At 40.2% G+C, this 14,649-nt stretch overlaps 1 protein-coding gene across 4 annotated transcripts in view; it reads left to right on the top strand.

Annotated features, from left to right (window-relative positions):
- Positions 1–14,649, top strand: part of ankrd10 (ankyrin repeat domain 10) — a 59,378-nt gene that overhangs the window by 1,210 nt on the left and 43,519 nt on the right. For 2 of the 4 annotated variants that reach the window (XM_033023149.1, XM_033023152.1), the window contains exon 2: positions 13,842–13,994. In XM_033023149.1, coding sequence (XP_032879040.1) covers positions 13,842–13,994 — 153 coding nt within the window. The other 2 variants (XM_033023151.1, XM_033023150.1) reach the window with 2 other exon arrangements.

Genomic DNA, 14,649 nt, shown 5'->3' with positions numbered 1-14,649 from the left:
CAAAGATTCGATTAGACTGATCATATTTAAAGGTAGAGCAGGTGTGAGACACTGACTGGCCTACCTTATATTCTTATGTAATGGGCGACATAAGAATTTATTATGTCACAAGAAATGCCTGCAGATGGGTGTTATTTAAAATTCAAAAAAGCAGCAAAGGATGAAAACAGGGCATGCACCATCTGTATAGATCAATGTGAAGTATTGATTATAAAACAAGTAATCGTAATCAGAAGTGTTCAATTATCCTAGCAGTTAAAGGTAATTAATTATAGATGAATATTGTGAAATTTATGCTGCAAAATATTTCCCACATCTGGTGTGTGATAGTAATTGCCAGATATTAAAAATAAATGTAAATTACATTGTCAAATGAAATCAAAACTATCTTAAATTGCTATTGTTTACTTCCATGGTTTTCCTGTTATCAGCTCCAATGTCCACATGTTATGGAAATTTTTGCTGTAAAAAAACAAGTGTTTTAATAGCACCCTCCTGCCAGTGGAGGAGCTACAGTGATATCACAGTCTCGCAGGATAGCTACAGTGTGACAACTTTACATGGGCAGCCTCAATTATAAACATGGAGGAAGGAATTTAAAATGGGGGGAAAAATAGAAATAGGCCAAAATTGAATTTCTATTACCTGGGGGCTCCCTCCTTCCCCCCCCCCCCCCTCTAAAATCTCCATCTTGAGCCCCGTGGTCTTACTTTGCCCATATCTAATACCTCAGGAGGACAACCTGTCTACAGTAATACAACCTTAAATATAAATATATTAATAGATAGGTCTTGACTAAAGGAAATAGTTAATCATCTGAAATAACCTGAACCAATTTAGTATAGAACTATTGAATTCTGCCGCATGAGCTGCATGAATGTAGTAAAACAAGTAGCTATATAAATTATAGGAACTAAGAAGCTATAATTATAAAAAGTGAATTCTGTTCAGCTTGTCCAATAAATTAGGTTACTCCCATTAGGAAACCTCATTTATACAGTACCTCAGTACTGTAGGATTTCCCAATTTGAGGCATTGATTTTTCTCATTTACTGGGCAGTTCACGCACCATAGCGTTGAGAGGGGATGGGGGGGGGGGGGGTGGGTCAATACATAGGTGATGTCTAATGTGGGTGGGGAAGAGGTAGTCAGGCACTTGGTCAACTTGCAGGATGCGTAGAGAGTACCTGGCTCTTTTGACAGAGGGGTTTGAGTCATTTCCAGTGGAAGTGTTTTTTTCTGGGTTGTGGGGCTTGTGGCACTTGTAAAAATTGAGGAGCGGGAGGAATAGCGCTTTACCATAGTGGGGCATTTATTTGCAAGGCTGTTATGTAGCACAGTGTGACTTTTGAAGTGGAGTCATGTAGTACTGTAATCATTGGGATGTAGGACCACATGTCAGCATGCATTCTCAGTGAGGGTAGTAGGTATCTTCTCTGGGTTTGGGGTTGTGTGGTGTTACATTGTTTCAAGGGAAGGGCTCACGGCACTGGATCATCGTCGGGATGTGGGTCTTTCATCATTGGGTCTTCTCCGGGGTGGGGTGATTAGAGAGAACATACTTTTGCTTTCAAGTGAGGCACATGGGAACTACCCCGTATGATCCAATTCCCACTGCATTGCATGGAACGTTCATCTTTAGAGTATAAAAGAGTTGCTCAAGATTGGTGGGGAGGCAGGAGGGGTCAGTTTGGAATGGAGTCAAGGAAGCCATGATTGGAATGAAGCCATAAAGGAAGTTCAAAAGCCATGATTTAGTTGACAAATCAGGTTTAAATGCTCTTGTGGCCCACTCTAACATGAGAAGTAATAACATCCCTAGTCCCGGCATTTAGTCATTTATGGCCTTTAGAGAAGAACTGGTTTGAAATGCTTCTGTTTCACTTCCCCAGAATTCTGCAAAGTTACATAGAAACATAGAAAATAGGTGCAGGAGGAGGCCATTCGGCCCTTCGAGCCAGCACCGCCATTCATTGTGATCATGGCTGATCGTCCCCTATCAATAACCCGTGCCTGCCTTCTCCCCATATCCCTTGACTCCACTCGCCCCTAGAGCTCTATCTAACTCTCTCTTCAATCCATCCAGTGATTTGGCCTCCACTGCCCTCTGTATACATCAAATAATTTCATGTTAATAAAACTTAGAAAATTAACATTTTACAATAATATACATATTTAAGCACATTATTACATAATTTAACAAAACACTTCTGCATAAGGCTGTTAGTTTACAAACTAACAAGACTGTATAAAGTGCTGCCCTTCCTAATTCACTTTGTTCCTGTATATTGTTTTAGGTACGCTCTAACCTTTTCTTTGTATAAATTGTTGTGAAGATTATTAGGTACTGGATCGCAGTGCTTGAAAGTACAGGTTGATTGGTTGATTACAGCTTTGAAATTTGATTGATACGCTGCGAGGCGGGCTATCAGAAGCACTGGAGCATTCATTCTCTGCTGCTGGCCAGCTCCAGGACCACCGTTTGTACAGAGGTAACATCATTTAAAGCTAGACACTGCAAGGAAGCGAAGGATCAATGTGTTCACCCAATATATTCAAACCAGAAACCTTGTGGTTTATGCTGAGCATCAAAATTGCTAAGTTAATGCTGCGGTGATTTAAACAAACTTATCTAGTAGTTCTGGGCATCCATCTTATGATGGATGTGAAATCAATGTAAACAGTTCCTTTTAGACATACTGGGATGGTTTACAGGTATGAAGGGGTTATAGTAATGAAGCAGCTCTTAATTTCTTCACTCTGAAACGGTTAATTATGAATTGAATGGAAGTTTTTCAGGGAAGACAGGAAAACAATGCTTAGTTCTCATAGATAACAAAACCAATCTCCATGACAATTCCACAGCAGGTTAGTGAAATGCATTTTATGCATAAGGAGTAGAATTGCTGCTAAAGGAATAAGTAACCCGGCAATAGTTTGGACTCCATGAGTTTGCTAGATACTGGTTATTGATGCAGGCACTACCACATGGATGATGAACTGAATGCTTGCTCTTTGTTAAAATATTCTGAGATTCTTTTCTTTTACTCTAAGCAGAATCAACTCCTAAAATCCAATTTTCTTTATGCAGTGATATATTCCACGCAGCAAAAGCTTTTTATTTCCCTGACCTTGACGAATTATCATCCTGATATATTTGCATTCTAAGGACTAGCTACATAGTCTACAAATGGGTTTTAACAAAGAAACTGCTTCAGAGTTAACAGTATTGCCCAGTGTTATCGCACCTGCTGCGTTTCTACTGGAGACATTGGCATTCTTTTCAATTCAGGATTACCCGTAGACTACAGCTGGCACTGAAGCTGCAAAAGCCCGTTTTCTATTGTTGAGTCAACACAGGCTGACTGCTTTTAATCATTTTTCCAAACAGAGAGGCTCTGACATTTGCTGTAATCACGCTTGGAACAGCAACATTGAATGTACTATGGGGTACATGAACCAAAGTGTACTCTATTCCTTCTCCCCACAGGCAATGCACTGCAAACATTTGGCATATGATACTTAAAACTGCATTTGGAGATGTATTTCATCAATGAGTTTTGCATATCCAGAACTCCTTCCTCTTTGCCAACCATCCTTCCCCCTCCCAAAGTCCATAAAGGGAAAAGGCTGAGAGAACAGTTTGCATTTTTAAGAAATGGATCAATATATATTTTTTGTTGGATTAGGATATGTAACAATGGTGCAATACAGTTGTACACATCACGGTGATTTGATTTTATGTGAGAAAGGCCTTTATTTTCCTAGGTTAGTGGGTAATGGAAGTTGTAAACTTGAGCACTCCTTCACAGAGAGTACAGAAGATTGTTTGATTCTAAGAAACAAAATAGTTAATTGTGAAATCCCATTACACCTCAAATCTTGTGGCAATATGTAATTCCAAAAAAGGGTTGGAAACCCCAAGACCCCTGTGCGGGAAGCATATACTGTATTTCCATTATAAATTGGCTCATTCTTGCCCTGAATCGTTTTAAGTAAGGGTTTGTGGATTGGAGCAGTATTTATAAAGGTATCTTTGTCACTTTATGATAAGAACTTTGGATTGGAGGTCAATAGCCTGTGAATCCAATATTCAGGTTTGCTACCAGCAATTCCTGACTTTTGCAATGTGATGTTTTTCTGACTGATGTCATTACACTTTCTTAGGTGCTCTGCAGAGTATAGAACAGAGAGAAGCACAGTCTCACTTTAAAGTTTATATAACTCAATCAGCTATTCCATTATATTCTCCTCCAATGCCTGCTTGCTTGATTCTCTCCCTCCTTGAACACTCACAGCTCCGATCCAATATCTTTAGTGAAGCTCATTTTATACTCTGCATCTTCTCTCAAATTCTCCTGTGAACCTGGTTTTAATCTGGGGTGATATGAGAATGTTTTCTCTATTCATTTCACCTCTTCCTTTGGAGCCTTGTACTCATTGACAATGTTTGCCTCGGCCCTCTTCTTCAATAAATCCTGGACTCTCCTCCTTGTGCGACTAATTCCACAAGCTCTTTCGGGTAGCTTTCGAGGTTACCTTTCTAGGTGACCTATATCTGGATATTCTGTCTGGTGAATTGAATTGTGCACTATATGTGAACTGAAACAAATTTTAAAATCTACCAGTAGGGTTTGTTTGTGCCTCTGGCTACTAATTCAAGATCTGGTTAACTTTCTGAACTGCTGCCATGAGCTGCGTAGTGATTTCAGCAGATTGCAGTTAGTATCTTTGACAAATCGCCTCTTCTTGTTGAAGCTGATTTATTTTCTTCTTATGTTCGGTATCCCCTGGCATCCAAGCCAGGATTCCTCTTGTGATCTGCAATACCACCCGATGCTTGTTCACATCAGTTGCTAGTTGTGGATCTTGCATAAGTAATAAATTAATCAAGTTGTATTTTGGGAAGCCTGAAAAATTCACTCAAATCCTTTTTTTCTGTCATTTAAATCAACTTCAGTTAATTTCATGATATGCTTTGCTAGGTTAATTGAGTAAGTAGTTTGTGGTGTTTTGAAAGAGGAGTAAGGTTCTGATCGGTGTGCTCTTAGTTGATGTGGGTAGTTTCAACTTGCTATTGCAGCTGTTTTTGATCAAAACTGCCAAAGCCACTGGATGTGATGTTGCAGTCCAGCTACTGTCAGCATAGCTATTTTTACCAATGAGATTGTGTTTGTAAAAATATCAAAACTAATTTGTTACCAACACATCTGCACTAATGCCATTAAGATTGAACTGTAAAGAATTCTGAGAGTTCACCAGTTACGATAAGCTCTTGCCTTTACGTTATTCAAATATGTCCCTACAATTGAATTCTAATCCTTTCATTTCAGAAATAAATAATAAATTTGCAGCAGAAATCAAAATAAGACCAGACTGTTGGTCGCCAGTGGATTTAAAAGAGTTGTGATTTAATTTATGGTAATTTCTTCAGTGAAAAATGAAACTACTTTGTGTAACAGGCATTGTGAATTTATTTTTTCCACTCCATCCACCCTTGTACAGTTTTTAAGGCTTCCACCACAGAAAATCGATCAGTTTGTTTAGATATATAAACTTCAGAAATTAGCCCATTAATGTGCTCAAAAATCTAAGGGAGGAGTCAGCCTTTTAATTCAAGTAGTTTTTATCAGTGTGCTACTAATTGGGTGCCAGCAATCCTCCTTTGATGCTTTTGTTGTGCAAATGGATTTGTTTGGGGATTGCAGGCAATGGCCCTTACATAAACTGTGATACTATGATACTGACTGAATTTTTGGCACAGAGCTATTTGGCCCTTATACTCTAAATGGGAAGGTGACTTGCAACTGTTAGGATCTTGCCACATGTGGTAGTAGGTTACAGTATTGTTGGTGAGTTCTCATATTGCTCACTGTGGTTACAAATAAAGCATTCTGAACCATCTTTTGAAGAGTGTGAAGAGGCTGAGAGTTTAGAGATAAGGTGCTGATAAAGCAAATTGCTTTGTGTTGGATAGTGTTGAGCTTCTTGTATATCATGTCTGTCACATTGGATTAATTGTCTGAACCTTTCAAAAAATGATGAAAGTAATGTAGAACTAGCAGCTGGAAATGCCACAAAAATGAATACTCAATATCCCAAACATATTGAGTTGAGATTAGTTTATTGTCACGTGTGCCGAGGTACAGTGAAAAGCTTTTGTTACATGATAAGCAGTCAGCAGAAAGACAATACATGATTACAATCGAGCCATCCACAGTGTACAGGCCATGATAAAGGGAACAATGTGAATAATGTTTAATGCACGATAAAGCCAGTAAAATCTGATTAAAGGTAGTCCAAGGATCTCCAATGAGGTAGAGTGTAGTGCAGGACTGCTCTCTAGTTGTTGGTAGGAGAGTTCACATGCCTGATAACAGCTGGGAAGAAACTGTCCCTGAATCTGGAGATCTTGACAAGAGGAAAGAAGCGTGGCAGTCTTAAGGTGCATAAAGGTGATAAATCCTTGGGGTGTAACTTAGGACAATAGACAATAGGTGCAGGAGTAGGCCCTGCGGCCCTTCAAGCCAGCACCGCCATTCAATGTGATCATGGCTGACATCCACAATCAGTACCCCGTCCCTGCCTTCTCCCCATATCCCCTGACTCTGCTATCTTCAAGAGCCTTATCTAGCTCTCTCTTGAAAGTTTATAGAGAACCGGCCTCTGAGGCGGAGAATCCCACAGACTCACAACTCTCTGTGTGAACATTTTTTTCCTCATCTCCGTTCTAAACGGCTTACCCCTTATTCTTAAACTGTGGCCCCTGGTTCTGGACTCCCCCAACATCGGGAACATGTTTCCCACCTCTAACCCTTAATAATCTTATATGTTTCAATAAGATCCCCTCTCATCCTTCTAAATTCCAGAGTATACAAGCCCATCATGGAACATCAAGGACATCATGGGAAGCAGGAAAATAAATTACTGGGATCCTGGCAGAAATCTTTGTACCTTTCTTAGCCATGATTAAGGTGCTGGAAGGCTGGCAGTGGCTTATGCTGTGCCTTTATTTTAAAATAGATGCAAGGACAAGCCAAGCAACTACTGGCCATTGAACTAACACGAGTAATGGGAAAACGACTGGAGGCAATCCTGAGAGGCAGGATCAGTCAGCATTGTTTATGGAAAATTGTCTCGTGAATTTGACTGAGGTTTTGGAAGGGCTGACCAACAGAATTGACAAGTACAGGGCAGTAGACATTATCTACATGGACCTTTGACAAGCTCCCAATTAGGCTGGTTGGGTAGGCTAGATCACATGAGATCCTGGGTGAGCTAGCCAATTGGTTACAAAATTAGCTTGAGAATAGAGTAGTGGTGGAGGTGTGTTTTTCAGATTGAAGGCCTGTGACCAATGGTATGCCACAAGGATTGGTGCTGGGATATCTGTTTTTTGTTGTGTATACTAACGCTGAGAAAGTAAGTGGCATGACTACCAAAATTAGTCGTGTTGTTGACAGTGAAGAACGGAATCACTTGGGAACCAAAGGAATGTTTAATGGAATTTAACTCGGACAAGTATGAAGCATTTTGGGAAGTTAAACTAGGGCAGGACACACACATTAAATGTTGGGGCCCTGGAGAGTCTTTTTCAACAGAGGCCTCGGGATACAAGTACATAGTTCTCTGAAAGTGGCAGCACGGGAAGGCGGTGATAAAGGAGGCATGTGGAACGCTTGCCATCTTTGACTATGGCATGGATTTTTAGAAGTTTTGTTACAACTGTACAAAAAAGGAAGAGTTGGGATGTCATGTTACAGCTGTACAAGATGTTACTGAGCAATCAGTTGAGGGACTACACAAAGATCTGGTTGCCTACTATAGTAAAGATGTGATTAAGCTAGATAGCATGCAGAAAAGATTCACAAGGATGGTGTCAGGATTGAAAGGTTCGAGTTATAATGAGAGACTGGATAGGCTGGGACTTTTCTCCATGAAGCAGAGTGGTGACCTTACAGAGGGTTTTAAGATCATGAGGAGCAAAGATAAGGTGAATGGTCACAGCCTTTTTCCCCAGGGTAGATTAATCCAAAACCAGAAGGCATGGCTTTAAGATGAGAGAGGAAAGAATTAAAGGGAACCCAAGGGGCAAGTTTTCACACACAGGGTGGTAGGTATGTGGAACGAGCTGCCAGAGGAAGTGATAGAAGTGGGTATAATTTCAACATAAAAATGATATTTGGGCAGGTGCATGGAAGTCAAGGGTATAAAGGGATTTGGGCAATGCACAGGCAAATGGGACTAGCTCTAATGGGCATCTTAATCAACATGGTCCAAAGGGCCTGTTTTCAAGTTGTCTCTGGAATACTGCGTGTTACTGGAGTGCTTGCTACTGAGTACTGCGTCTGCCAATTAAATTGTTATCTCTGTAAATATGTTCTGAGTCACTGTTTTATCTTTCTAGGTGTCTCATTAATAAAAGTGTTGACTGTTTATAGCCAAAATCACGAATTGAGTGGTGTTTAATATACTGCTAGGTGAATGTTAAAATTGAACTTGCAACTTGTAGCGTATCATTGGCTGGCTGCATGAGAGAGAGAGAGAGAGAGAGAGAGAGAGAGATGAAGGGAATACCTAATTTGGGGTTAGCATGGTTGACGTTCAAGGGCAGCCTGAGACATTGAATTCAAGAACAAGACATGCTGCTTGGTAATGTAAACTAGTGTAAAGTCTAGTTTGTTTGCACAAAGTAGCCAATGTCAGATTGATCTGGTTTCCTTCTAGAGCATCTCTTACTGTAGTACATTTGGTTTTCTGACTTGCTTTGTCACTTCAACTGGTCTGAGGTTTTGTTTGTGGTAAGGATAAATTTGCAATTTGCAACCATTACGTAATGGAATTTGAAATCGGCAGCAGATCAGAGTCTTTTGAGTGGAGTGCAGAATGTGCTCAAGTCACACAGGCTAAGTGTTGAGTTTACTTTTAGGTTTCTGGGCAGTTTCCTTTTCCTTGAAAGTAGTAAAATCTAGAAAGTGGGTTGGGAATAGGGCATTGGACAGTCAAAAGGTTATTTATCATTTGGCCTTGAAATGGGGGGGGGGTCCCCTGCAATCAGTCTCTTGCATTCTGCATAATTAATTGTAGGATTCTCAGGTGGACCCCTTCTACTTTAACCTAGCCAATAGTCCTGCTGATGCCTCAGTGCTGCCCTACCTCATGATTGTACTATCAGAGGAACAGTCTCAATCCAAGGCTTCATTTTCTCATTTGGGAACATACATGGTCCCATGGAATTATTAGAAAAGTGCAGGTGGTTTTCCCTGAGGCCTGGTCAATATTTATTGCGGCATCACTGGAAAATAGCAATTCTCTTTTTACTTCTCTTATCATTTGTAGGATTATGGTTCTAGCTTCCATAACAATTTTGGAAAATGCATCATGTTTTTCTGCTAGGCTGGTATAAAATGCGAATTGCAATCAGATAGATCATGCAAGTTTCTGGTAAATGGAAGCAACATTAATTTATTAATATCTTGTTTTAATACACATATGTCGACCTTGCTAAATTGTAGTGTGCTGAATTGACCTGGTACAAAGTTGACAAAGAAACTGCATTAGAAGAATATGGCTTTTGAGTATGTGGTGTGTAGGGTGCATCTGTAGTGAATAACTTAGGCCAGTGGTTCTCAAATGGGGGTACGCGTACCCCTGGGGGTACGTGAAGGCACTCCAGGGGGTACGTGAGATTTTAAAATATAGGTAAAAATATATTTTTGCGCTGGTTAGGGGGTACTTGGCTGAAAAAATATTTCACAGGGGGTACATCACTGAAAAAAGGTTGAGAACCACTGACTTAAGCAATATTGAGGAGCTAATCGTGACGAATCTGACATCATTCTAATGGAATAACAAAATGGGAACAAGCAAATGCTGTCTATTTAATGAATGATAGTCGACAAGTAGCTGCTTCATCTGGAGATTGTCTTTACTGGTTTGCTCTTTCCTTTTAAAGGTGTAGCCTTGAAGTGTAACCTCAAGCTCTTGTACAATTCTAATGTCAACTTTTCTTTTAGTAATTTGTTTTGTAGCATGAGCCTCTGATTAGAGGCAACTTGGAATCGTATAATATTGTGAATAATGGAAGTGAATTGAAGGAAACAAGGAAGTTACTGTTTAGTTTAGATACAGCGTAGAAACAGGCCTTTCGGCCCACTGAGTCCATGCTGACCCATACACTAATTCTATCTGACACACGAGGGACAATTTATACAATCAACCTACAAAGCTGCCCGTCTTTGGAATGTGGGAGGAAACCGGAGCACTCGGATAAAATCCACGTGGATGCAGGGAGAACGTACAAACTTCGCACGGCACCGACTGTCAGAATCGAACCCGGATCTTTGGCGCAGTAAAGCAGCAGCTCTTATCACTGTGCCGCCCAGGTCACTGTAACCTGTTAGTGAATCACTGTCATCTTCTTCAATTAATGACCTTTAGTTCATCATGCCTGTGCTGTCTCCATTCAGTCCACTGATCCACTTTTACCTTATTAGATCAGCAGTATCATTCCAGATCTGAAAAACCCACTCTTCAAAAGTTTTTCCCTTACTCTTCCTACTTTCAGAGAATTAGTTTGTCAGTAATTCATATGCGCATTTGCTTTTACGATGTAAGGGAGTTAGTAAATGTCAAACTCTTTTGAAATTATGTTTGATACAAAATCCAAGTTGAACTGATCCAAAATATCTGGACTACTGGAACAATTTCCCTTTTGACTTTCAAATGTATACTGAGGAGGAGTTTATGGAATCAAACCCTGACTGCTGTTCACAAAATAACAGAGCTTTGATCATCTAAAGCAAAAAACAAACTGATGGAGGAACTCAGCGGACTAGATAGCATCTGTGGATCGGGTCAGGACACTTTCTTTGACTTTGTTTGCTTTCAGCATGAAGAAGATTTTATCAAATTAAATCAGAAATGTACTTCATTAACTGCATCTTCAGAATCCATGCCTTTTCCATTGTTTCTGGATGAAATGAAGAGAAAAATTGGAACAGTGATACGGGCTGAATAGAGTGGTTGGTGAAGAGATTTGGGGCGTTGTTGGCTTCTCAATGTTGATTAGAATCCCAATGTGTGCCATGTTCTATTTATGTTAGGGGGCACTTTTGCCTGTGCTTGGAAAATACGTTTTTGTAGAAAAATATCCAGGTTTAATTTCCAGCATCCCACCATCATAATGCAAATCCTTCAGTGAACCTAGAATCTATAAGAAGACAGTGGGGATTTAATTCTCATTTAATTTAAATTTTGTCCTTTTGACCAGTTCTTAGTTATTCCCTGAGTATAAATTGTGTGTCAATGCACTTGACATTGAGCACAGAAATGGCCCGTTTAACACAACTGATCCCTATTTATTGCTTCACACAAACCCATAACAACCCTATTTAATTTCACCATCTCAACACATTCCTTTCTTTGTTCCCACGTGTGCATTTAGTTTCCTCCTTGAATACTATTTGCCTCAATTGTTCCCTATGGTACTGAAATACATTATTAATGTAACTGCTTTGCAATATGTGATTTCAATCTAATGTAGCTGCCAATAGCCCAGACTCTGACCAATTCGGCATGAATAGTCTGGCACTGAGTTCTCTGGACAATCTTGGTTGAGTTTGCCATTGGACAGTTCTTTGGCACGAGTTTTTGTGAGTCTGACCATCGTAGTATGTCTGCACTTGCTGCAGATTTCTGTACATCAGATTTATAACGTGGCCAAGTCAGAATGGATGAGGATTTGCAGTAAATGTATTATTTTCTTTGTCCTCTGTACAATGTTAAGAGTCTTACAATGGGAATAGTGATTGTATTCCCAATTTCATTAAGATTCTGGTGAAGACTGATTATATTGATTCTTGAAACTCGGAGTGATTCAGTGTGAAAACAGGCTCTTCGGGAAACTGGGAAACTTGCCCACACTGGCCAACATGTCCCAGCTACACTGGTCCTACCTGCCAGTGATTGGTTAATATCCCTCTAAACCTGTCCTATCCATGCAGTTGTCTAACTGTTTCTTGAATGTTGGGATAGTCCCTGCCTCAACTATCTCCTCGGCAGCTTGTTATCCACCACCCTTTGTGTAAAAAAAGCTACCCCTCGGATTCCTATTAAATCTTTTCCCCTTCAACTTAATCCTATGTCTGGTCCTCGATTCATCTACTCTGGGCAAGAGACTGTGCATCTACCCTATCTATTCCTCTCATGATCTTATACGCCTCTATAAGATCACCCCTCGTCCTCCTGCGCTCCAAGGAATAGAGTCCTAGCCTACTCGACCTCTGCCTACAGCTCAGACTCTAGTCATGGCAACATCCGAGTCATGGCAACATCCTTGTAAATCTTCTCTGTATCCTTTCCAGCTTGACAACATCTTTCCTATAACACGGTGCCCAGAATGGAACACAATGTGGCCTCACCGACGTCTTATACAACTGCAACATGACATCCCAACTTCTATACTCAATACTGACTAATGAAGGCCAATGTGCCAAAAGCCTTTTTGGTGTGGGAAGTCTAAAAATCCCATTTTGAAGTAACTTAAAGTGGATTGATCTCACAGTGCTGGAACCAAGCAGAATTAGCCAAATTGCTGCTCCCTTTGTGCATTTCTGTAGCATCTTTCATGATCTCAAGATGTGAAGTGCTTCCATGAAGAATTTTCGAAGTGAAGTACTTTTTATAATGTATAAAATGCAACATCCTGTCTACATCAGTATATCATAAATTTCAAATTGCTAATGACCTGATAAAAGGTGATATTTATTAAATTGGCCAGGAAGTAGGCAAGAATTTTCCTAATCCAAATTGTGGCCTTTTGACTTTACATCCATCTAAGAAGATACTTGGGAATTCGATTTCATGTCTCATCTGAAAGGCAGACCTACAGATCATTCCGTCAGTTCAGTTTCGGAGCACTGGCCTGGATATTTTTCGACTCGTTTTGATTGGGACTTGAAGCCGCAGCTTTCTGAATCGACCACTACCTGCCAAGCCAAGCTGATGTTAAAGAGTGTGGCGACGAAAGGAGAGGGTACTTTGTTGCTGGGAGATAGGATGAGTAGGTAGTGGGGAACTGGGAAATGATTCGGCTCCATTGTTCAGAATTTGATTCCAAATCAAATTGTGCAGTGTCTCTTGGCATGTGTCATTGCCTTCATGAAACACTGACATATGTTCTCTTTCTTTGCCTGTATTATAACGTTAGCAAGATTAACAATGAAGCCACCTCCGTGTGAAAGGTCTTGCCAATCATGCTTTATTTTGTTTTATACTCAGCCGAAATGGAAAGTTTTATCCAAAAACCTTATTGTTTATTTTCTGAATTAGCATTAGTCATGGCATAACAGATTTCGATCATAACTAGCTAAAGTTTTCAAGTTATTTGCAAGTTAATTGACTAATATGGTCACCGTTAGTTAAGTGTCCGTGATCAAGGTTGCAGATGCCATTGAGTATAGCTTCTTCAGTTGCCAGAGGTTGACTCTCAAACTATTAAAAGTGTTCTGTCAATCACGTAAAGGTGGTTTTCAAAAGAAAATAAGCTATTTTTAAGGAACGATTAAAATATGAGCTGTGACATTACTGGGGTCAGATGGTTTAATGCAGAGGTCATTTATGGCAAGGTTTTCACTTAGGTGTTGAAGCCTGCGGTGTGGTGTTGCTTTGATCAGATTGAAAATGAAGTGTTGGTATTTAAAACAACACTCTACTGACGAACTGTACAAGTCCATGACACTGTATTACTTCCATTGTTAGATTTGCTAGAGTTATACAATCATTGCATTGTGATCTCACTTAATAAAATGATCATTTACATTATTCTTTTCTTTTTGTAGCTGGAGTGTGTAATGCAGTTGGTGCAGGCAGGAGTTGGAGTCAACATCACAACAACACGATTTGCTCAAACTCCAGCCCACATTGCAGCTTTTGGAGGGCATCCTCAAGGCTTGTTGTGGCTGATCCAAGCAGGAGCAGATTATAATATGCAGGTAAGTCCACGGGTTGTCGAAGGTAGTCAGAAATAGCTCCTAGAGTCTGATCTGCTATTTGATCAGATCATGGCTGATCCAAGCTTTTACCTTAATACTTTCCTGTCTAATCCCAATCACCCTTAATTCCCCTGAAGTCATAAAAACCATTTATCCTAAGACTTAAATGTACTTAAAGACTCAACATCCACAACCTTTTGGAATAGAGAATTCCAAAGATTCATGGCCCTACGAAAAAAGAACTCTTTAGTTCTACGCTCCGCGACCGAGGAAACGTCTTCACAGCCCCCTCAGAATCTCCATCTTGTGTCACATTGTTATAAATGCAGATGAGTATCGCCCCATGTTGCTTGACCTTTTCTCATAGAAACAGAAAACGAGTGCAGGAGTATTCGACCCTTCGAGCCAGCACCCCGCCATTCAATATGATTATCTAAAATCAGTTCCCCGTTCCTGCTTTTTCCCCATATCCCTTGATTCCTTTAGCCCTAAGAGCTAAATCTAACTCTTGAAAACATCTAGTGAATTGGCCTCCTCTGTCTTCTGTGACAGAGAATTCCACAGATTCATAACTCTGTGGGTGAAAAGGCTTTTCCTAAATCGAGCCAGCACCGATTTAGATGATCAATTTGGACTTCCCCAACATCGGGAACAA

The sequence above is a fragment of the Amblyraja radiata genome, chromosome 6 (genome assembly GCF_010909765.2).
Source record: "Amblyraja radiata isolate CabotCenter1 chromosome 6, sAmbRad1.1.pri, whole genome shotgun sequence".
Taxonomy (NCBI): domain Eukaryota; kingdom Metazoa; phylum Chordata; class Chondrichthyes; order Rajiformes; family Rajidae; genus Amblyraja; species Amblyraja radiata.
This window is presented reverse-complemented; position numbering and strand designations above follow the sequence as displayed.